This window comes from Rhinolophus sinicus, linkage group LG05, assembly GCF_036562045.2.
Source record: "Rhinolophus sinicus isolate RSC01 linkage group LG05, ASM3656204v1, whole genome shotgun sequence".
NCBI lineage: Eukaryota > Metazoa > Chordata > Mammalia > Chiroptera > Rhinolophidae > Rhinolophus > Rhinolophus sinicus.
In genome coordinates this window covers 102949178-102973127 of record NC_133755.1, presented here as the reverse complement: position 1 = coordinate 102973127, position 23950 = coordinate 102949178, and the positions used below count along the sequence as shown (strand labels likewise).

Sequence of the window (23950 nt, the reverse complement as noted above, 5' to 3'; positions counted from 1 at the left end):
TATGTAAGACTGGGTCTTATATTATATTATTTTATATTATATAAGACCCGGTCTTATAGTAAAATAATTTTCCTTATAGTAAAATAAGACCGGGTCTTATAGTAAAATAAGATCGGGTCTTATATTAATTTTTGCTCCAAAAGACGCATTAGAGCTGATTGTCCGGCTAGGTCTTATTTTCGGGGAAACATGATAGCTTTAATAACTTGTTGAAACGCTTTATTGCTTAATGCATTTAGCTGATTTTGGAAGGTCCCTGACTTCCTTGATCTACTATCTTACTCAGTTCTAGTTTTACACAGTTCCATTTAAGAAGCTACAATAAATTATCATTCCCCCAAATTACTGACGTAGATAGAATATGCTTTTCAAATTTTTCAAATGTACTTCTAAGATACAACATCAACATACAAGAACAGTATTCTTTCCCATTGTATACTATTAGGGAAACATTTTGAAACATTTTGATCCTCTCTGTCCTGCAAGAATGAAGCCTTACTTTTCTCTAGAAGCTTTTCCGAACCTCTTCAACTAAATACTATCTCATTTAAGTTCTTTTATCCCAGGGGACTCTATTTTTACAATCCTTTTACTGTTAATTTACTGTATTCTTCAGCACTCTCCTGGATAAATATGATGGCCACATATTAAGTGAAAGCTGTGTTTAGGCATCTTAAACTTAAAAATATATCAACTTCTTATTGGTTCTTTATGACTGTAGTATCAGTCAGGTTCTCAAAAGGAAACAACACACTCAAAGTTGGTGATTGACAAGTGTTTATTGAAGGTGATGTTTACAAAATATGATCTGTGTTCAGGGAAGCTAACAAGGAATGTTGAGCTATTTAGGGACAGTAACAACAAGGAGCTGGACTCTTCAAAGCCTAAAGGTCCAAGGAAGAGAAAGAGACTTTAAATTTTAGAAGAATTTGCCAGACAGGAGCTGTGTCCTGTAGTAGAGGAACATAGTCACTGCCGAACTCATCTTCAGCGAGGTTGGCGCCGGGAAAATAAGCCCTCTACTTTCTCTGTCCTACTTGCTCTCCAATTACTTGAGTTGTGTCTCATTAGCCAACAGGATTTCAAATTCACGTTCTGGAGATTATTAATTTGAATTAAGCCATCTTTTTTTAATCAGAAGCCAAACAGAAAGAGCATGGAGACATTAGGTTCCAGCAACTCTGGGATAGAGACAAGGTTAGTCAGTAGATCTGAATGGACCAATGGAGACCATCCAGAACAATACTAGTGAATATATAATATCTCAGTCCAGTTTGTTGCCACAAAATATAACTGCCAACATGAGGTCACTGCTCAAGTTTTCTCACACGCTTGGTTGAAGAAAACAATATGCTACTTTATAGAACTTTGGGTTCATGTATACGTCTATAAAATCTATATGTTACCTCTAAATGAATACTTATAATTAGGGAGACCATACTTTCTTGAATCCTCATGACATAATTTCATCAAAGCTTGGATATATTACTTAACAGCACCATGTCAGCACTCCGTCTGTAGAATAGTACCTCCTCATAGGTTTGGTTTTAGAGTGAAATAAAATAATAAATATAAAAAATTTAGCATTTTTTTTACGCATCACAAACATTCAATAAGTATTGGTTGTTATGTTTTTGGCTTACACTGAGGAATGCTACAGTAAACTAAATTATGAAACATATCACTGAATGTATTACTGCATAAAATTGAGAATCTCCCTGTTTGTAAAGCCCTAAAATTTAATTTCACATGTTTTTTATATATTTTAAATCTTTATTTTTTTATAAATATACACTTTTTCTTATCAGGAAAGTCACAAATTTTACAACTCATTATCTTTCATTTAGCTTGGCCACAAGAAAGCTCATAGTCAAATGTGCTTCTATCTCAGAAACCTTGTAGTATCTCCAAGTTTATATGTCTGTAGGCACTCATTTTAAAACTTTTTAAAAATTTTTATACACTAATTTATTGTATGATTTTATTTGTAAAAGTTGTCTTTAATGGAGTTGTAAACATATATAAATGGATATGTCTTCCAGAGATGTGAATTTTAGTTACGTGCAAACTTGAGATAATGTCTTATCTCCATTCTTCTAGCATACACATTAGGGGTACAATTAATATTTATCAAATTGAGTTATATATCATTCTGTTAATGACACTAATTCTGTATTTTCAAAGTTCTGTGGGATGAAGGAAATGGAAGTGAATATTTGAAGCAAGTTGGATTCAATTTTCACTCTTGCTTTGTCAATGAAATTCCATTTTTTTTGTTTGAATTGAACACTGAATCCAGTACTATTATGAAGATTTGCAAATGTTGTAGCTATTTTTCTAAAACTATGCATGCAGCATTTCATTTTTCTTAGACTTTTCTGCAATGACAAATATAAAAGGCAATTTAATTTTTAAAATTCTTGATAAATGCTGATACATGATTCCAGGCTATACAATAGGGCTAGATATGCAGTAGCTGCCAACATGATTTCAAATTCACATTCTGGAGATTATTAATTTAAATGAAGTCATCCTTTTTTAATGGTCGTATTTTATAAGAATGGTTAATGTATCAATCCATAAATAATAGTATTTCAAATATACAGAAATATCACTTTCCACTTAAAATAAGAGAGAGAAAAAAACGCTAATTAAAATTGTTGTGAAACATATGTCCTTAAACAGAGAAATCCAAGACCTACATTTTTCGCAGTGGACAATTATGGATCATGGTAAGTTACTGTTCATGCTTAGTTCACGATTAAAGCAATTGGTTTCAGATATTCTGCACAGATTTTACTAGTAGACTTTGCGACATTGATTATCATCCTTTTGTACCAGTTGGGAATACGATTTGACTATAGAGAAGTAAGATATGATTAAGATTTTGAGAATAAATTAGTTAAAAATATAGCTGGCTTCTCCTCTATGAGCAAGTCCTCCAACAATGACATGCAAAAATGTTCCCTTTTAGTATCAAATGCAAAAAATATTGATTGTCTCTAAAGTATGTCATTTGCCATTTTGCATCAAAGCACTTTAAAACCTTTTAACACCACGGAAGTAGAAACTAAAGTACATTAAATGTACTTTCTGTGGTATAATTTTCTTCAGAATATTAGATCTTAGGAATAAAATAATGATTGCATTCCATGCACACTTTCATGAATTTAGTAAATTTTTCTTTTAGTTCCTGTCATGACTTCTATGGTATAAATAATCACAAATAAGTTTTCCTTTTCATGCTTCCCCTGATAATGTCTAAATCAGAATTTAAGATGCTTTGCTTTTAAAAGTTAAGTCATCGGCAGTTTCATCATTTTGGGGCGGAATTGTTAAAAATTCTTCAGCTAACTAGAGATGAAATCATATTTGTGGATTTTAAAACTTGATACTTTAAATAATTAAAACTACTTTACAGGTTTAATAATATAAATATGTTCTAAATCTCCAATAAAGCTGTGCACATCCAATAAATATGTTAAGAACCTTGATAATAACGTAAAATAAACTACACACACACATATATGCAACCCAAAATAACATTATTTTATATTACTATTCATTACTTGTATATTACTTTATGATATTGATCATAGGATACTAAAGCACAGTCAGACATTTCTAAATTTCTCAATTGGAATTTACATTTAGGCTGTTTTATGTTCATGAAATATATCAAGGTGTTATGTAGTACCACTGAATTACAACACTGCTGAAGACTACTGTAGGTGATTTTACAAGCAAGGTGCCATGCAAATATTCTTAGTTAGCAACATATTAAGTTATTTTGCTGAAAAATAGCAATACCATTGTAATTATGTGACATGCATTTTCAAATGTATGGTAAGATGCATTTTCCCTTATGTACTTAGATAAATGTTGTATTTCTTAATTTCTTTTTAACCAGGGAGGCACTATGCCTGTTGAAATTGTGCATTACCAAATGTATTCTTTTTGTGCCCTAATCATATTACCTCATGGCATATTATCTCTCTTACTAGAACATTACTTACTCATTCATCAATACATTCCTTCCTTTAATTAATAGAGTACCTACTACTGTATTTCCCTAAAAATAAGACCTACCTGGAAAGTAAGCCTCAGCATGATTTTTCAGGATGCTTGTAATATAAGCCCTACACCAAAAATAAGCCCCACTTAAGGTCATCAGTCAGACAGATGCATTTAGTACTTCCATTGCAACACATGACAGACATACTGAATTATAAAATAATAATATATAATTAAATATAAATAAATAATATTATTGACATTAATGCTTAAACTAAATGATAATATAAAGTGTAATTAAGTATTTGTAAATACCCAAGTGGGTGCCTTTGGACGAGAGGTAAATGCCTATGTAAACAGATGAATTCGAGGCTTACTGCCGCATGACCGATCAGAGTACAGACACAATGCACGAATAGCGTGTGCACTTGATAACTAACAGACGTGGTTGTGTCTAATATGAATCTTCATAACTCAATGTGTCATGTATTGTAACAGATGTACTTAATGCACTCGTGTGAAATAAGGAAACGTTTTCTGAATTTGAGGGTCTGCAATTTTTTGTTGCTTTTGTATGACCATCATTCTTAACTGTCATCATTTTTGTTGCCACTCCTGTCTTGTAAGTCTTCAATTAACACTTGATTTAATGGTAGATTTAAAGGGAAAAATATTTTGACCCCCCAGACAAGACGAGACAGAAAGAAAGAGCTATTCCGTCGAGTACAAGAAAGGAATCATGGAAGACTCCTGGGGCAAGAATCTTACGGCTTTCTGCAAAGAGAAGTTGGATCTCCGAATGGTCCGAAAATGGAGCAGAGTAAGATAACCTCAGTCAATAGGTGGACAGAGGAAATGGTAAGACGCGCAAGTGTGGATCAGGTCGGCAACCATTATTTCCTGAGCTGGAAGACATCATCTATGAATGGATTGCTGACAGGAGAGCAAAGGTTTTGGTTGTGCACAGGGCTGATATTCAAGCATTTGCCCTTGCAATGGCACCACAGTTAGAAATATCCCCAGAAGAATTCAAAGCATCACAACACTGGCTGGATGGCTTCCTTCAGCGATATGAACTGTCTCTAAGAAGATCAACAACACTGGAAGATGCTGAAGTTATTAAACGTGCACTTGCATTCAAGTCCTTTGTTGATGGCATCGACTTTTCTAAATACTAACTCTCCAACATGATTGTTATGGATGAAACTGCAGTGTTTATGGGCCAAGGATCTCAAAGACAATTGATGAGAGGTGCCCCGTCAATCTACATTCCCTCCACTGGTTACAAAAGTGCACGTGTTACCTGTATTTTGGCAATTCATCTCGATGGAAAGAAAGCCCCACCTCTAATCATCACTAAGGGCAAGAAAGATAAGGTTGACGTGTTTTAGGCATTTATGTTCTTGAAACCGAAAAAGCCTGGTGCACACAAGCAGTTATAAAGAAGTGGTCGATTTGATGCTCCACTTGTTTTGTGAGGTGGCTAAAGAGGTCTGATAGTCTGGGATTCAGACAGTACTCACCACTCTAAAGACATGAAGAATTTCCTTGCAGAGAGGAGAATAGATCAAATAATGATTCCTGCAGGAATGACGGCCTATCTCCAGACTCTTGATATTGTAATAAACAAGCCATTCAAGGACCATCTGCGCATGGAAATCAATGACTACATTGAAAATAGAATGGAGAGAAATCAGCGTGGAAACTTTGTGAAGCCTAGCCTGCAAGAAGTCATGCCTTAGGTGAAGAATTCATGGGTTAAAATCACTGACTGACAACTGTGTTGCCAATGCACTACGAGCAGGCTACATGGACAAGAACTCATTTAAGGAGAGCTCTATTGCTGGACATAAGAGATTGGGGCCAATGGTTCTACAGGAAATGGAATCGCAAGAAATTTAAGCCAGAATTCAGGGTTTGGAGAGTTATGACGATGTTCCAGAAGAAAATGACATGACTGTTTTCGAATAACTGTAGATTTTCATACATGAATAAATGAATAAATGTAGATTGTTGTGCATGAATAAATGTAGATTGTTGTACATGAAAAAATAAGACATCCCCTGAAAGTAAGCCTTAATGCGTCTTTTGGAGCAAAATGTTAATATAAGACCCAGTCTTATTTTCGGGGAAATACGGTATGTGTTGAGCTGCCAGGTGTGAAGGTGCGCAATTAGGACAATGAATGAAACTGAAAGGTAACAATCAGGTCTTTCTTCATTTACTGTGACAGTGCAATCAAGAGGCAAAAAATGCCTCTGGCCAGTTTTCTTCACAGAATGACACCAGGCGAAAGTCAAATGGATGCAACACAGAGGAACTGTCTCACTGCCAAGGAACCCTAACAAAACTCCTGTCTTTTGTGGACCTGGGGGCTGGAAAGGAGGGGAGAAAGGGAAGGGCTAGGAGTGGAAGTTATTGAATCAGAACTGTTAAACTTGCCTCATTCATGACCCCAGATAAGGAGGTCTCCATGGAGGTGCTTGGAACTAGGAATGCAGATATGCTTGTGAGCAGGCCTGGCCTGGTCAGCCTAAGTCCTTGACTGCAACTTTTTCCACTTTGTGATATGAACCTATTAAGAATCAAAAGTCATACTTAATATAGTCTTTTCAGGGAATTACATTTTGTCAAATACAATACTTTTTATTTTGCACTGCCAAAAGTACATTCTGTAGTGATAAATTTTGTAACTGATACTACAAGATCTTGAAGTGAATCTTCTGTTTAGTTATTTACCTATTTGTTCATTCAACAAACATTGTTGAACACCTGCTGTATTGAGTTATCATCAGGCCCTGAAGATGCAATAATGAACATAATAGACTTGCTACCTAACATAGGGATACTCCTTTAAAGCCCCCAGTATTTATTGAATGACATCAAGAGCCTTTAACCTAGCATTGGAATCACTTCATTGTATGATTTCAAACTAATTCTCTACCAAAAACTTTTCAGTGAACACCCAGAATGGAACCTTTCCCCACATTCCACCACAACCAACATAATTTACCGATCTTTTAAGATAAATTAATCCATTTCATGCACACTGACTTCCTTGAACCTTTCATGAATATCTACTTAACTCCCAACCTCACCATCTAGTAACATCTCATCATCTTCACACAACCCTTGTTAGTACTTACCCTCATATACTTTGTATTAATTATTTTTTAACCTTACCTCTGTATAAAATTGTAACTCTGTTAATATGAGACTAGTTCTCCCTTTTGGAAACCTGAATAGCGTGCTTGTCCGTACTGCACATACCGTAAGAACACAATATACATCTGTGTAATTTAATACAATAAAGTGCTAAAGAATATGATAGTTGATTTTTAAGCAGCCTGAACCTTGCAAAAACTACCATTCAGAAAACAAAAAGCAGTTGGCTATTTCAATACGTTTGTGTTGGAAACGTGTATTTGGAATGCAGGTTTCATAAGGTCAAGGAACTTTGTTTCTGTTTCGTATGCTTCTTCTGTACCTCTAGGGTTAAAACAGTGCCTGGCACAACAGGGTACTCACTGGGCACTTCCTGAATGATTATGTCCTTATCAAACACGAGCTCATTTTGATTTCATGATATTGTGTAGAGAGGGAAAAGTCCTGTAAAAAAAAAAAGTCTCTAATTTAGACACGTAAGCACAGTTTACAAGAGACTTATGTGGCATTTAAATAAATGATTTACTTTAGAAATTCAGGATTCCATGTAATGGCACCACTGTGGTTTATTTAAAAAAAAAATAGAAAATTCTAAAATATGAGAATATAGCTGACATTAAGGCTTTATTTTCATGACTATTTGAAAGAGCACAGAAATATTTGTTAAGTATTAAAAGTACAAAGATGCAGATTTAAAAAAAAGTTATGTACCTTCTTATCAGTGTACTGACTAAACATTTAATCATATACCTCTACAAATACTCTATGGCGATCTCATATAGTACTCTAGAAACATTTTTATTCAGATAATTATACATGGCAAACAAATTAGGGTTGGGTTTGAGCTGTGGTGATGATTATGATTAAGACTGTTTGTTAATGTTGATACTTTTTTCACTTAATACTGTTTAAAATGAATCATTTCTAATACAAATGAGTTGAGCTTGGAGAAAGTGCCCTTTGAGTCTTATAAATATGGCAAAACTGTGGCTCAGAAGATATTTAAGAATGACCCACACAGGATGAAAAACATTTAAAACATGACCCAAGGGTCTTTAGTTGTCTGTGAAAGCAAAACATGATTTACACACACAAAAGTACTGAAACATTGTGAAGAGTAATTTATAGCAGAATGAATGGGACATGAATTGTGTGTGTTTACATTATTAAAATAATGTCAAAATCATTTTTATTAACATATTCTCATTTTTTTGCCATTTCTGTAAAACACAGACCATTCTTTAAAATACAGTGTGATTTTAACATAGACCACGTTCATTTAAAACTTCAGAGACAAATATGGATTAAGCACAAGATATATACCCAATCAACACATTTTAAAGGACCCACATGTTTTATTCTCATTATTTGTTTCAGGTGTACAAAACAATGTAATAGATATTTATACTGCTCACAAAGTGATAACCCCCTCCCCAAATCTACTACCATTCTGACATCGTATATAGCTGTTACAGTTCTGCTGACTCTATTCCTTATGCTGTACTCCACATCCTGTGAGTATATATATATTAAATTATAGTTGACATTCATTATTATTCGGCTTCTGCTTCAGGTGTACAGTGCAGTGATCAGGCATCTACACCACCCATGAAGTCGTCTCCCTAATAAGTGTCCATCTGATACCCTACATAATCTTTATAACATTATTGATTATATTCCCCAAACTGTCTTTCATATCCCTGTGGCAATCTTGTGGTTAACAATTTGTGGTTTTTAATTGCCTCACTTTCTCCCTCATCCCCACCCTCCTCCAATCTAGCAATGCTCAGTTTTTCCTCTATATCTCTGAGACTGTTTCTGATTAGTTTGTCCATTTATTCTATTCTTTAGATTCCACAAAGAAGTGAGATCATATGGTATCTGTCTTTCTCTGTCTGACTTATTTCACTTAGCATAATGTTCTCTAAGTCCATCCATATCATTGCAAATGGTAAGATTTCATTCTTATTTGTGGCCTACTAATACTCAATTGTATTAATGTACCACAATTTCTTAATCCAGTCATCTACCGATGGGCATTTTGGTTGTTTCCATGTCCTGGCTATTGTGAATAGCACTGCAATAAACAGGCGTGCATAAATTTTTTGAATTAGTGTTTTGGATTTCTCTGGATAGATACCTAAGAGTGGAATTGCTGGGTCATAAGGTAGTTCCATTTCCAGTTTTTTGAGATACCTCCATACTGATATCTATAGTGGCTGCACCAATCTGCATTCCCACCAGCAGTGGATGAGGGATCCCTTTTCTCCACATCCTTGCCAGCACTTGTTGTTTGTTGATTTATTGATGACAGCCATTCTGACTGGGGTGAGGTGGTATCTCATTGTGGTTTTTCTTTGCATTTCTCTGATGATTAGTGAGATTGAACATATTTTCATAGCACCCACATTTTTTTACACTTAGCATAAATGATTCTTCTCCTCCTACTATGTATGCTTCCTTCAAATTCAAATATATCCCTTTGAAGAGAGCACCCCAAATAGGATTTTTGGATCTTATGGCAAGCAAAAGTAATTACTTTTTATATTTTTGGTAAGCCTTTCTATTTAAACTCTTTTAGTTCATATATGTGTTGACATTTACTGTTTTGTTGTCAAGTGTTATATAAATTCTGAGGTTAAATATATACTATAATGATTGCTGCTTTAGCCCAGAATCTAGATTCTTCCTAATTATCAAGCCCAACAGTTTGTTTTTCTCAAAGTCTATGCTACCTCCATCTATAAGCTCTGCAGATATCATTGTTTCTTAATGTCTCTGTCTCTTTGCTTGCTCCTTCCATTCCTCACGCTGCAGTCTGCAAGATGCTGAAAATAAAGTTAATCATGCCACAGTTCACTTCCTATCCATCTCAGTGCATTGCAGGTTCAAGGCTTTCAATTGCGTTAAAATGCTTTTATCTAAAGACCAATCTTCTCAACAGGATCAAGTGAACATTCTCTCTACAACTTCCTTCTAACCCCATTTCCCAGACCACCAAAGTATATTTCTTTGAGTTTATCAAACCCATCACGCTCTTGTAGTTTCCTCACGTTACTCCTTCTGCCTGGAAAGTCTCCATCAGAACTCTCCTCTCCTACCCAGTCCCATACTCCCCATGCATTACTTCTCAGCTTAAATCCTCTTTGTCAGAAAGGTTTGTTTTGTTTTGTTTTGTTTTGTTTTGCTGTTGTTGTTGTTGTTTTTCGTTGTTGTTTTTTTTTTCCCCCCAAGAAGTTCACTTATATATTCCTGTGGAATCCTATATTTCTCCTAGCACAGTATGTGGCACATAATTGCCATTTGATATGTATTTTTGTATTAAGTGATTTATTAAAAAATACCCTCCTGTTTTCCTCATTTGTTCTTATTCCTACAGAAACTAGTTATTTGAACTTCTTACTTATTTTCTCTTTTAAATATAAGTGTTCCTCAAGTTTCTCTCTTGGGCTTTCCTTTTTAATCCCTTTCCTTTAGCAATTTCATGAATTTAAGAAGCACACTTCGTAGAAAATTGCTAGGCCTGTATATTTCTCTTACATTTCTCTCTTGATGTCTATTCATACATGGATACTAGATTTCTCCATTTGTAAATCACCTCAAATTGAATATATCCCAAATTTCTCTGTAAAACGTTTGTTACTATCTTTCATAATTTTACTAATTGTACAATATATTTTCAATCATAGAATATATTTTGATTGCTAATTCCTTCTATAATCATCATATCCACCCAATTCATTAAATTGTTAGTCTTGAGTCTTGCCAGTCTCTCATATCTTATTTTCTATCTTCTGTGACCACCATTCTACTTATGATCCCATTATCATTTATCAAGATTACACCATTCAGCTTCTCCCTGGTTCTGCCATCTTTAGTTTCTATTCATTCAATGCATATTTTCCAATCTACCTTTTAAATGTTCCTGCCATTTTCCATGCCCAGCTCTTGACTACCTGTTCAAGGGTAAGCAAAAATGTCAAACTTCCTAACTTGCCCATGTAGAAACCATTTCTTCTTCCTTTCAATACTCGTAGCACTTAAGGTGTTATACTGTTATGATGCTTAACCACTTTCTTTTAAAAATTTTAGTAGTTTATGTATATTCTCTTTTTCTCCCACAACAAAGTAAGTTTCCTGAAAGAAGTATTTAGGTCGGGTTCACTTTGTATCCTCTTTACATTTCACAAGTTCTAGGCTAAACCAATGTGTTTAGTTGGTAACTGAATTGATTCTACCCTTAATTTTATATTAATTTATTTTTTGTATAAAATTTAGTTTATGAAAGTATATTGACATGAGATTTAATGGCTAATTTTAAAACATTCTTATTTCCTTGAATACTCATCATTTTCAATGTTGTTATATTGTAAGTGGTTTTCTTTGATAGAGCCCTCTGTAAATTCCAAAAGATATTGTTTAATTCTTCAGATATAACTTGATATTTTTGCTGTCAAATCAAACTCTTTTCCCTTGTTCACCAATGTTCTTTGGTAATTGCTGAGATGAGAACCTGAAGTATTGTCTTTTCCTGTCTATTTAGACAAGAGGAATATTTTTTAATCTGTAAACGTGATCTCTCTTAATATGCCCCAAATTGCTTTACTTGGTTTTAGTAGAAACAAACATAAGGGTACAATACTAAAGGTCGATTTAATGCAGAACAGCAGCAATGTGGATTCCTATTGATTAAGACGGGGCTTTATCACCAAACCAGGACTAGGATAGAAATGAAAATAAGGTTCAAATACCGTGTTTCCCTGAAAATAAGACCCAGTCAGACAATCAGCTCTAATGCGTCTTTTGGAGAAAAAATTAATATAAGACCCGGTCTTATTTTACTATAAGACCGGGTATAATATAATATAATGTAATATAATATAATATAACGTAACATAACGTAACGTAATGTAATGTAATATAATATATAATATAATACCGGGTCTTATTTTATTATAAGACTGGGTATAATATAATTTAATATAATATAATATCGGGTCTTATTTTACTACAAGACTGGGTATAATATAATATAATATAATATAATAACGGGTTTTATATTAATTTTTGCTCCAAAAGACACATTAGAGCTGATTGTCCAGCTAGGTCTTATTTTCAAGGAAACACAGTAGTATCAGATGTGAGGACAAGAGGGATTTTAGGATCAGGAAATGAGGGAGTTCAACTCTAGTTGTGTCCTATGAAGGAGGAAGAATGAGATGAGGCCTGCAGCAGAAACCAACCATGGATTCTTCACAAGTGGCCCTGGTGATCACAATGTCCTTTCATTTCAAAGCAGATATAATCTTAGTGCTCGCAGAAAAAGAAACAAGTCTAGGTGAATTGTCTCTCCTATTTGAGAAGAAACAGAGTTGCTGAACTTCGTTTATAAACATGTGACCAGAAAAAAATGTCAAATGTTAAAAAAAAAAGAAGAAGAAAGTTTTATTTTATATAAGTATCAATGAAATACTGTTAACCATGAAGGAATACATTCATCACGAGGAAACAATAAAATGGGAGATTATAGATAAGACATTCTGGGGTATCCTATATTTCGAAATTGAATTGGTATGTTTTAAAATATGTATACCCAATATTATTAAAGTTTACTTTCACCTAATTTTAAACTTTTCTTGGGTTATCTCTATTAAAAATGTCCCTAAAATATTTTTATTAAAATTTCCCTATTTGTATAAGCACTTGCTTTGGCACAAATTATATTGTGTTGCTTATAAATCCATTAAAATGTTTTTCTTTTCATTCATTTTACTCAACATAATTCAAATATTTGGTTTTAGAAAAAAAATTATAAAATCTGATTAAAATTGTTCAAAAATTTTTTGAATATAAAACTGATTATGAAACAACTGTTCAGTGACTTAAGCATAAATGAATTTGACATATACAAATTTAATTTTCTTTAAATATCTGTGGATAAATACTTTGAAATTATTTCAAGATATTTAGCATACTGAGAACACAATTGTGTTCACTCGATTAAACCTTAAGAATCTAAGAGATTTCCGACTTATTAAATTATGGCTAAATATTGAAGACACTGCTGTGTAGCATTTGAGCTATTTTCTGTGTTTAAAAGAGATTAGCTTAAAAGAAAAGGTTAGAACCAATTGTTGTCAGTAAACTGATAACTCACTTGTCATGATTATGTCAGTTGGCTTTGTTTGAAATAGAGAAAAAATAAAGTCTTGTTACAGCAAATTTGTGTAGACTCTCTTCAGGGTTTTCATTAAAATAAATTTGCAAAAATGTAGCACAACATCAAAAATATATAACCAGCTTCAATGTTACCTTTGATGTTTTGAAATCTCACACAGAAATGGTATCCAGTCCTTCATGGAAAATGTCCTCTTAGCCAGTCCTCAGTGTTGTCTCTCAAAACTCCAGATATTAAGGAAGAGATAAAATCACATAGAAAACTTAAACTATGATGATTATTTGTAAGCAAAAGAAAATGGTGGATTGTATATTTATAAATTTTAAAGACAGTCAGTAAAAGAACCGCTTGCTTAAAATAATGTTACATAATTAAAGTTACTCATAAAAGATACTTTCCGTCAGTTTATGAAATTAAATCTTTATATAACATCTTCATTCATTTGGATGTTTGTGTTCCATTTCAAAAGATAAAGTTTGTGAAAGAAGTAAAAGGGATATCTCCCTTATAGCTTCAAGACAATTTGGTTTCAAATTCGTCATTGGTTAGAAATAAAGCTACTGTGTTGAAATTGAAGTTTTGGGAAATATAATGTGAAGGAGGAAACAGAAACTACTGAGAGTAGGGACCATGTATATATTTTGTCAATAACCTGTCCTCAGCCAGAATGGGGGAAATGCTATCTCTTCCTTTCAGTGTCGTAAGCATTCCAGATGGAGAAATCGCTTTGAGTGCTTTTGTATTATTGTGTTGTTTTGCTACCACAAGTAAAGGGGCAAAAAGGTTCTGTAACAGAGGGCGAAAGAGACATTAAAACATTTTACTGAACTGTAATTATTCTCTTTGATTTCTTTTATAAGTTCTGTAATACAATTCATTCAAAATGTGTGTAATTTTCATGTACAGTATAAAACAAAATTAAAGTCTAAAATGTTATCTATTACTTTGACATCACCTGGGTAGTATCCCCTTTGATTACATTCCCTACTCTCCATTCCCAGATAGTTACCAATATCTTGACTTTTGTGTTTATTATTGTCTCTGTTATTTGAGAATTAAACTTACTACTTATGCATGTCTTCATAAGTAAAATGTCATTTGATTTTATTTGCTTTTGAGTTTTATAAAAAATAGTGTCATATACCTAGAGCTTAAATTTTTTATTCAAAATTGTATTTCTAAGATTTGTTAATGAGATTGCATATAGTTATGGGTAATTTGTGTTTATAACTGTATAATCCAGTATGAATATATCACAGTTTATGTGTTAATCTGTACCAGTCATGGTTCTGTTATAATAGTTGTAATCTACAATTCAGGACTAACACGCTGTCAGAAGAGATCGGGGAAGGGAACACAGGAAAGTTGCCATGAATGGACAGTTTAGATCCAACTCTGAAACCTGCCAGTACCTGGACCTGGGAATTTGTGGAGAGGTCTGTGGGGCTTCAATATCCATGGAGTGGGAAATAATGTAGAGGTCAATAAAACAGCCACGTCTGACCACCATGACTTGCCAAGAATAATGGACTCCAATGTATGTCCATTGTCCAAGTCTCATGCAACTTCCTGTTATTGACAAAATCCAACACAAAAGGAGGCATATGTGGAAGGGTATCTGGGAATCATCTCTGTGACATAAGCCAATGTTGGTATGGTATCCAGGTGACGGCACCCCATTCTTGAATTCACGGTCATTTTTCCCCAATTATTTCTGCTCTTAAAAGCATTGAGACTTTGAGTATTCTTGTACATGTGTCAACATTTCTCAAGGGAATGTACCTAGAAATATGATTGCTAAAACATAGATTAAGTACATTTACAGATTTACAAGATAATGGCAAAATGTGTGCATCTATTTACATTTCCTTAAACAGGGTATATGAGTCTCCCTGGCTCCATATTATGGCCAATGTTTGGTTTCTGACTTCTTCATTTCTACCATCATAGTGTGTGTAAAATGATATCTCGTTGTGGTCTTAATTTTATTTTTGTTTAAATTCTAATAAGGTTGAGGTTTCAAAATTTTTTCCTTTTGCCATTCTGTTTCTCCAATGATATATTCATGATTTTTATCTATTACATTGTCTTTTCCTTAGAGTTTTAGTCGGGTTTTTGTAAACTGATGCTTTATTGGTAATATGTAATGTGAAGCATCTCCAAATTTGTGATTGATGTTTTCACTTTCTTTGTGGTGTATTGTAATGAAAAAATATTCTTAATTTTAATCAAACTTTTATTTTACAGATTGCATATTTTTATGTCTGGTTTTAGAACTCTTAAGCATTATTTTCCTATAATTTTCCCTTACAAATTCTAAAATTTTACCTTTCATAGCTGAGCTATAAACCATCTATATTTACTTTTTTCTTATGTTTTAGGAAGTAATTTCATTTTCTTACTCTGGGTAGTCAGTTATGTTACATATTAGGTAGTTCCTTCTTTCCTTTGTATATTAATACTGTCCTATTATTGCTGTAACAATTACCACAAACTTGGTGGCTTAAAACACAACAAATTTATTATTTTACATTTACAGAAGTCAGAATTCTGAAATGGTTCTTATGGGCTAAAATTAAGTTGTCATTAAGGCTGCATTCCTTCCGGAGGCCCTAAGGAAGAATCTGTTCCTTGACTTTTTCAGTTTCTAGAAGCTGCCCTTATTCTTTGGTTCATGGCTTACATCTTCAAAACCAGCAATTGTATCACTCCAAGCTCTGATTCTGCTGCCCGCTTCTTTCACTTATGTGGACACTGGGCATACCTGGATAATCCAGGATAATGCCATCATCTCAAGATTCCTAATTTAATCACATTTGTAAAGTCATATTTGCAGGGTAACATATCTATAGATCCTGGATTTTAAGCCATGAACATCTTTAAGGGGCCATTATTCTGGTTTTGAGTAGAAATCTTCTATTGGTTTGAGCAAGTTTTCTTCGTTTTTCAGATGATGTGAGTTTTATAATGATTGAATTTTAATTTTACCTAATTATTTTCTGTTCAAATAAAACATTAACTTTTTTCTCCATTAATTTGTTAATAGGCGAATTACAGTTGGGTATTATAGATCTTAAATCACCTGTGTACCTGTAACAAACACAATTCAATCATAATGTATTTTTTGTATATACAGCAGGATTTGGTTTTGTGACTATTTTGCTGAGTGGGATTAGTTTCATGAATGGATTTACTGTATAAATTCCCTTTTCTCACCTGGCTTTGGTGTCAAGTTTATACTAGCCTGCTAAATGAGTTAGGGGCTTCCACCCATTTTCTCTGGAATAGTCTGCATGGAATGACATAGTCTGTGAGATTCCTTTGTACAACTGCCTGGGACTAGTATTTCATTGTGGGGCATTTCATTATGATATATTAAAATATTTATATGTGTTTTCAACTTTCTAATTTCTTTTTTCCCATTCTTAATTGATGTACTATTTACATACAGTGAAATGAACAGGTGTTAAGTGTAGAGCTTGATGAGTTTTGACAAAAATATACTACACTTTCAACAAAATATAGAATAATTTCATCACCCCAGGTATTTCCTTCGTGCCACTTAACAGCCAGTTCAACCCCTGCTTCTTTTCTCAACAGGAAACCACTGTTATGAATTCTAACATCATATATTATTTTTGCCTCTACAATTTTTTATTAATGGAATCAAACACAACATACTCTTTTGTATCTGGCTTCTTTCACAAAAGCATGTGAGATACATTCATGCTTTTGTGTCAATCAGTGACTAATTCATTTCTATTTGTGTATAAACTTGTTTACTCTTCTTGGAAGAGCATTGGTTTATTTCTGGAGTAATGGTGATTTTAAATAACGTGTCATGCACATTCTTGTGCAAATCATTTTGTGACCATTGGATTGTATCTATTTTGGTTAAGCACTTATATTTAGAATTGCTAGGTCATACTGGGGCTCATGTTTAAGTTAATAAATAACTTTCAATCTTCTTTCCAAAATAGTTGTTTCACTTTATACTGACAACAGTAATTGCTCCAGTAGTTGCACATCCTCATCGATATTTGGTCTTTCGTTTTAGTTCTAGCAATTCTGATGTGTATGTGTGTGATTAATTATTGACTTGGTGGAGTTTTTTGTAGATTGTAGATACCAGTCATTTTTCAGATGTATGCACGGGGAGTATTTTCTCCCACTCTGTGGCGTGTCTGTTCAATTTCATAATGGTTTTAGACCAGCAAAAGTTTTAGTGAGTGCTCTGCTTCCTAGTTAAGTAACCTTTCCAAGCGTAAGTTTGCAAAGGCATTTTTGTACGCTTTCTCCCTAGAATCTTTATGATTTTAGCTTTTATATTCAGATCTATGGTAGATCTCAAAATAAGGTTTGCTTAAATGTGAGGTAGGGCATAAAAGTTTTTGTTTTGAGCATATGAATATCCCATTATTCTAGCAACATTTGTTTAAAATACTTTTCAAATTTATTGGTTTGGCACGTTTGTTGAAAATCAACTGAAGCATTTAAGTGTGGTCTTTCTGAACTTTATATTATTCCATTTATCTATTTGCTTATACAAAAACAATCCACACTCCAGTACAACATTGAATAGATGTGGTAAGAGCCGATATCATTTTTATCCTGAACTTAGGGGAAAAGCAGTTTGTTTCTCACTATTAAATATGATATACTTCTTACTGTAAGACATTGGATTTACCAAAAAAGGGGGGGAATCTTTGATTTAGAAGGCACTCAGTTAATTTTACTTATGTTTGTTCTTCATGCCCACAACATATTTTTGATGCATTCTAAGCCCTGTGTATTTTTTTTTTTAAATCAATCAATGAATGATTATCTGAATGATTTGGTTTGGCAATGTTCCTTTTAGTAGATAACATCATACTCTGATAACTGTTTATAACCATGTTTCAGGACGAATAAACAAATTGGATAGAGCCGTCAGAAGTTTATATTGAGACAAATTGTTTTGTATATGTGCTCTATCTGTAGTATTTTAAACTTTTCTTTTAGTGTCCACATTTTTAATTTGCTGATCCTAAGAACAACTCTTTAACATAGAAAATGTAAGATTGAAGAGAAGTTGAATTTCTGTTTTTCCAGTCATGAAATTTTCAATAGATTGTTATGGGCAAAAACAATACTTAACAAACATGAATTTAAAATTTTATTTTAAAAATCAACTTAAAATATAAACTTCTTGCAATTTTGAAAGTGCATAGACATGTTAAAATTATTTCTTATTTTCATAATTTGATTAGAGGAAAAAAGCCTTTAGAAATTTTGCAAACCATAGTTTTTCTCCCTAATTTCTTTGTTAAAGAAGTGATTTATTTATTTAATAATACTAAATGGTAAGTTTAACATATTAGTAATTTTGACATGTGTTTCGGAAGGGGCATCCCTTTTAAAATGGATCCCAGTTTAGAGGGCTGAAATCGTTTCTCTGTGTGTGTGTGTGTGTGTGTGTGTGTGTGTGTGTGTGTGAACTCTTCTCAGAGATAGTTTGAAAAACCAATAACCCATCAATTACTTTTGATGCAAATTATTACTTTTCTCTACCTTAAAACAGACATTCTATTGATTTTGTTTCCTAGTTCAATTTTGTGGGGAAATTGCTTGGACCAAGAGGAAATTCCTTGAAGAGGCTACAGGAAGAAACAGGTGCTAAAATGTCTATCCTGGGCAAAGGATCAATGAGAGATAAAGCAAAGGTACTGAACTTTGAATTTTATATTTAAAACATACAGGAGGTTACCTGTACCACTGATGGCCAAATTTACAAGCACATCTCAACTGTGCTCCCATGATATCCTATGAACTTCACCTTCTGGGACCACTCTATTATGCTTTCTGATGTCTCCTCTATTTTCATAAAAAATCAATTATTGGCTTTTTTTCAGAACATCTTAATTCTGTATTTTTATTCCCTTTAGTCCTTCGTGTATGTTTCTGTCAAATCTTTTTTTTTTGAGTGTCGTCTGTGGAATGTTTCTACATGTCGATGTTCGTTTTCTTTAATTCCCTGATTGGATCCCTTTTCTTTCTTCAACTGTATCACCAAATCATATCCATTATGTCCTTCTCTCATTTTATCTCTCTATTTCACTTTTATCTTCTTACCTGAAACAATTGTAAATACTTATCTGCAAATCTAAGATAATTCCACTTATTTTTTGAAATGTTTCAGTGGTATTAGACAACTCACCTGACCCTCAAAGACCAAAAAGCTAAGAAATACATCAACTTTGATGTTTGAAATGATTTATTTCACATCTGAACTATATCATTTTCCCACTTTATAAAATGATACCAATTTTCTCTGTGTTTGAATTCAGTGCTTTGGAAGAATAACAACTATTTAGCTACCACCTGTTTTATTTGCTTACCTTTATAGCAAAACTCACTGCAAAGTTATTTGCAATCAGTTGTTCTCACCCATTTTTCATCGTTCTCCACCTCAGTCCTCATGACTAGCTCCTTTTCCTCTTCCAGACCTTCAAGCTCAGGGCTTACTCTTCAGACTCTTCCTTCCCTTCATGATCTTATACCACCTCTGTGCTTCTAAACCCCGAATTTATGTTTACTTCCAATCTCTCCCTTATATAATTATGCCATATGTCCATGTGGCTGTCTATGTATTTGTGTGGGGGAAGGAGAACAGGACTTTATTGGGGAACAGTGTGTACTTCCAGGATTTTTTCCAAGTCAAGTTGTTGTCCTTTCAATCTTAGTTATAGAGGGTACAGCTCAGCTCTAGGTCCAGTTGCTGTTGTTAGTTGCAGGGGCACAGCCCACCATCCCTTGCGGGAGTCGAACTGGCAACCTTGTGGTTGAGAGCCCACTGGCCCATGTGGGAACCAAACCAGCAGCCTTCAGTGTTAGGAGCATGGAGTTCCAATTGCCTGAGCCACCAGATCGGCCCCAATTTAATGTTTTTATTTGTGTTTTTTTCTTTCTGATGGTAGTGAGTAAACATTCCTTTTTATTTAGTTACGTCTACCCAATAACTCTATAAGTAAAGAAAGAAAACCAAGAGCAAAACAAAATAAAATACAGTAATATCTAAGGTAACACTGGTAGCAAAATCATACTTTATAGTCATGATTTCATTCCCATATTGTTTTGATCCTAGACTATATGAACTCATATTCTACCTAAAAGCATCTAGGAATTCTTTTTTTTTTTCTTTTTTTTTGATTAAAGTTTATTGGGGTGACAATGGTTAGTAAAGTTACATAGATTTCAGGTGTACAATTCTGTAATACATTGTGTGCTCACCACCCAGAGTCAGTTCTCCTTCCATCACCATATACTTGACCCTGTTTAACCTCATCTACCACCCTCTTCTCCCTTACTCTCTAGTAACCATTAAACTGTTGCCTGTGTCTATAAGCTTTTGATTTTTGTTTGTCTTGTTGCGTTGTTGCTTTCAGTTTATATCCCACATATCAGTGAAATCATTATGGTTCTCGACTTTTTCTATCTAATTTATTTCACACCTAGCATAGTAATCTCAAGTTCCATCCATGTTATTGCAAATGGCACTATTTCCTCTTTTCTTAGGGCAGAGTAGTATTTCATTGTGTATATATACCACATCTTTATTCAATCATCTATTGAAGAAAACTTTGGTTGTTTCCATGTCTTGGCCATCATAAACAAAGTTGCAGTGAACATCAGAGCACATATACCTTTTTTGGATAAATGTTTTCAGATTTTTTGGGTATACTCGTATACTGAGGAGAGGGATTGCTGGGTTATATGTCAATTCTATTCTTAATTTTTTTGAGGAACCTCCACTGCTTTCCATAGAGGCTGCACCAATCTGCGTTCCCACCAACAGTGTGTAAGGGTTCCTTTTTCTCCACAGCCTCTCCAAGATTTGTTATTATTTGTTTTGTTAATGATAGTCATTCTAACTGGTGTGAGGTGATATCTCATTGTGGTTTTTATTTGCATTCTTCTGATGATTAGTGATGTTGAGCATCTTTTCATATGTCTGTTGGCCATCTGCATGTCCTCTTTGGAGAGATGTCTATTCAGGTCCTCTGCCCATTTTTTAATTGGATTGTTTGCTTTTTGGTGTTGAGTTGTATGAGTTCCTTATATATTTTAGATATTAGTCCCTTATTGGAGATGTCGGAATTCTTGAACAGAAGTTAACTTTTCGACTGTGTTGATACAATATATTTTTAGAGAAATCTAGAAAGTAAAATATACAGGATATTTGCAGTATTTCAAAATACCTCAGGGATTTAACTGGCAGTTTAGAAATTTCTTTAAAGTCTAAGTTCTTCATGCACCATATGGCCAGCTGGTTCTAAATAACCATGCATCTGTTTGCTTCACTAGCGCTTTGTTCTGAGGCTTCTTCAGGAGTAAGTTACTGGACATTCAGATAGAGTGTTGCTGTTTTCAGTGATGCTGATGGCCAAGACTGGTGAAGGAGAACAGAGAAAATAGTGGTTCTATAGCCTTATCTTTGAACAGAGTTAGGAATGACCATATTATCTCCAAGAAAAAAAGGTTAGAGAGGTTAGAGAAAACCAGTCAAGGGCTGAACATGCCCAGAAAACAGGAAAGTAAAAGCAGGAAATCATGAATACCAATTTCCTGCCTACTTATTTGTTGTCCTTACATGAAAATCACAGATGGCCGTGTTAAATAAATCATGTTGTAAGGAAAGGTATTTTGTCACTTCTATTAATAAGCTTGGTTAAAATTATGGCATATAGGCTTAAAACATACTAGTGAGTTAAATATATGTTAAAAGTGAAGTGCTATTTGGTGGCATTTTATTTGAAAATGTGTGATAATTCTCAAGGCAAGCCTTCTCCTCTTTGATGTGCTAACAACATGTGCAGTTTCTGTATTATAATAGATCTTCTGTATTTGGTGATGGCTACTTTAGTAAATCCTTTCTGATTTCATGGCAAGATTGATTTTCATCAAGAATAAAATCAGCTAAAAACCTTCAAAGTAATGCGGCTGCCTGGTGGGCAATGCGAGTGTGAATCCCACACCAGTCATCCTTTTCTCATTTGGCTTCTGGGCTGTGCCTCACATCAAACAGCAGGGGAGTCTCTCAGATCCTGAAGGGGCGAGGCCATGCTCACTGCTTGTCAGTCAGGCTGGGATTGGTTACATAGACTCCAGTTTCCATTTTTAAATATCCCTAACAACAAAGCAATTTGTAATCCCACAATGTCAACAGCCTAGACACTGATTTTAATTTTAGCTTTGTCCTTAATAAACTGCTCAGGAGATCAACAATATTTCTTTCTCAACTTTCCCTCCTTCAGGAAAGATTGCTTAGCCTATCTTGACTTCCAGAGATAGAAGAATAAGCATAATACTTTGCTTAAATATCACTCAAAGAACAAGGAGTATAACATAAATTACAGATAGATGAGATTTTATTTTTGATTTATTCATTGCATCCTTCTGTTTTTCTGATCTGAATTCTGAAAAATTAGAGTAACAGACTAATAGGTCACATCTGAAGAGTAGCACATGCGATAAGGAACATTTCATTACAAATACATTTTTTATGAGGACACAATGAAACCTATGTTTTGATGGTGAACCAATACAAGGTTATCTCAGCCTATGATATATTTGGACCAAACAATTAAAATAATTAGGTTTGAGTTGAGAGTGAAATATATCATGATATTGTGAGAAATCATTTTTCACCTTAGCATCACCAACCCTTTTATGTATAATTTGTCATTCTCTATGCTGTGCTTTCATCTTAGAATAAAAAAATAAAAAAAAGCCATAAATCCACTCTTCATAGGCTTCAATGACAAGTCATGAGGAAGCATTTTTTATGTATTGTGAATCAAAGTTATATATAATTTGAAATCATTAATTTCCTCTAGTCTAATTTTATTCATAGTAGACATATTTATTTTAATTTTTTGTACTTAAGATTTGCTGTTTGAAAACTTTCAAGGATCTATGTCTCAGCCATAAACCAAGGCTGATTTATTTACAAAAATATATATTTTAATATTACTGGTATAGTAATTTTTCCTCCCTTGTCACTTGTCACTCAGTATTTATACTGCACCTTGGTTTCCCACGATGAGTAAAATAAAGGAATCACAGAATCAAGCTATCTCATACCATGTTGCAGGGAATTTTTATGTATCAAAGTATTACATATAGAATGTATGAAGACAGAAATTTCTAGACGTTTTACATTTTATAAATCAGAATTAAAACAGTGTATTTCATTTCTACTACTGAGGAAGGCTTCTCTCTTTTTGTCCTGAGCTATGTTTTTCACCCAAAATATTACAACCAAAATTCAAATGAGATACAATCAATATAGAAAGGGACCATGTATGTCTTGGAAATATTTTAAATTCTTCATTCTGTGGCAGTTTTAAAGATGGCTGCAAATTCTTTGACTTTTTTTCTTTTTAAAGAAATAGATTAATAGGGTCTAATTCTCTTCCCCTTGAATCTGGATAGTTTTAATGACTTGGTTATCACAGATAGACTGCAAGGGAGGTGCTGTTTCATGACTTCTTAGGGTTAGTTGGAAGACACCGTGCACCTTCTGCCTCACTTGAAAGCACACTATCTCTTGCA

The 23950-nt window shown here is 33.7% G+C and overlaps 1 protein-coding gene across 1 annotated transcript in view; it reads left to right on the top strand.

The window, feature by feature from the left end:
- Nucleotides 1-23950, top strand: part of KHDRBS2 (KH RNA binding domain containing, signal transduction associated 2) — a 400827-nt gene that overhangs the window by 157587 nt on the left and 219290 nt on the right. The window contains exon 3 of the mRNA XM_074333143.1: nucleotides 18943-19059. Within this exon, the coding sequence (XP_074189244.1) occupies nucleotides 18943-19059 (117 nt within the window). The remainder of the gene's footprint in view (nucleotides 1-18942; nucleotides 19060-23950) is intronic.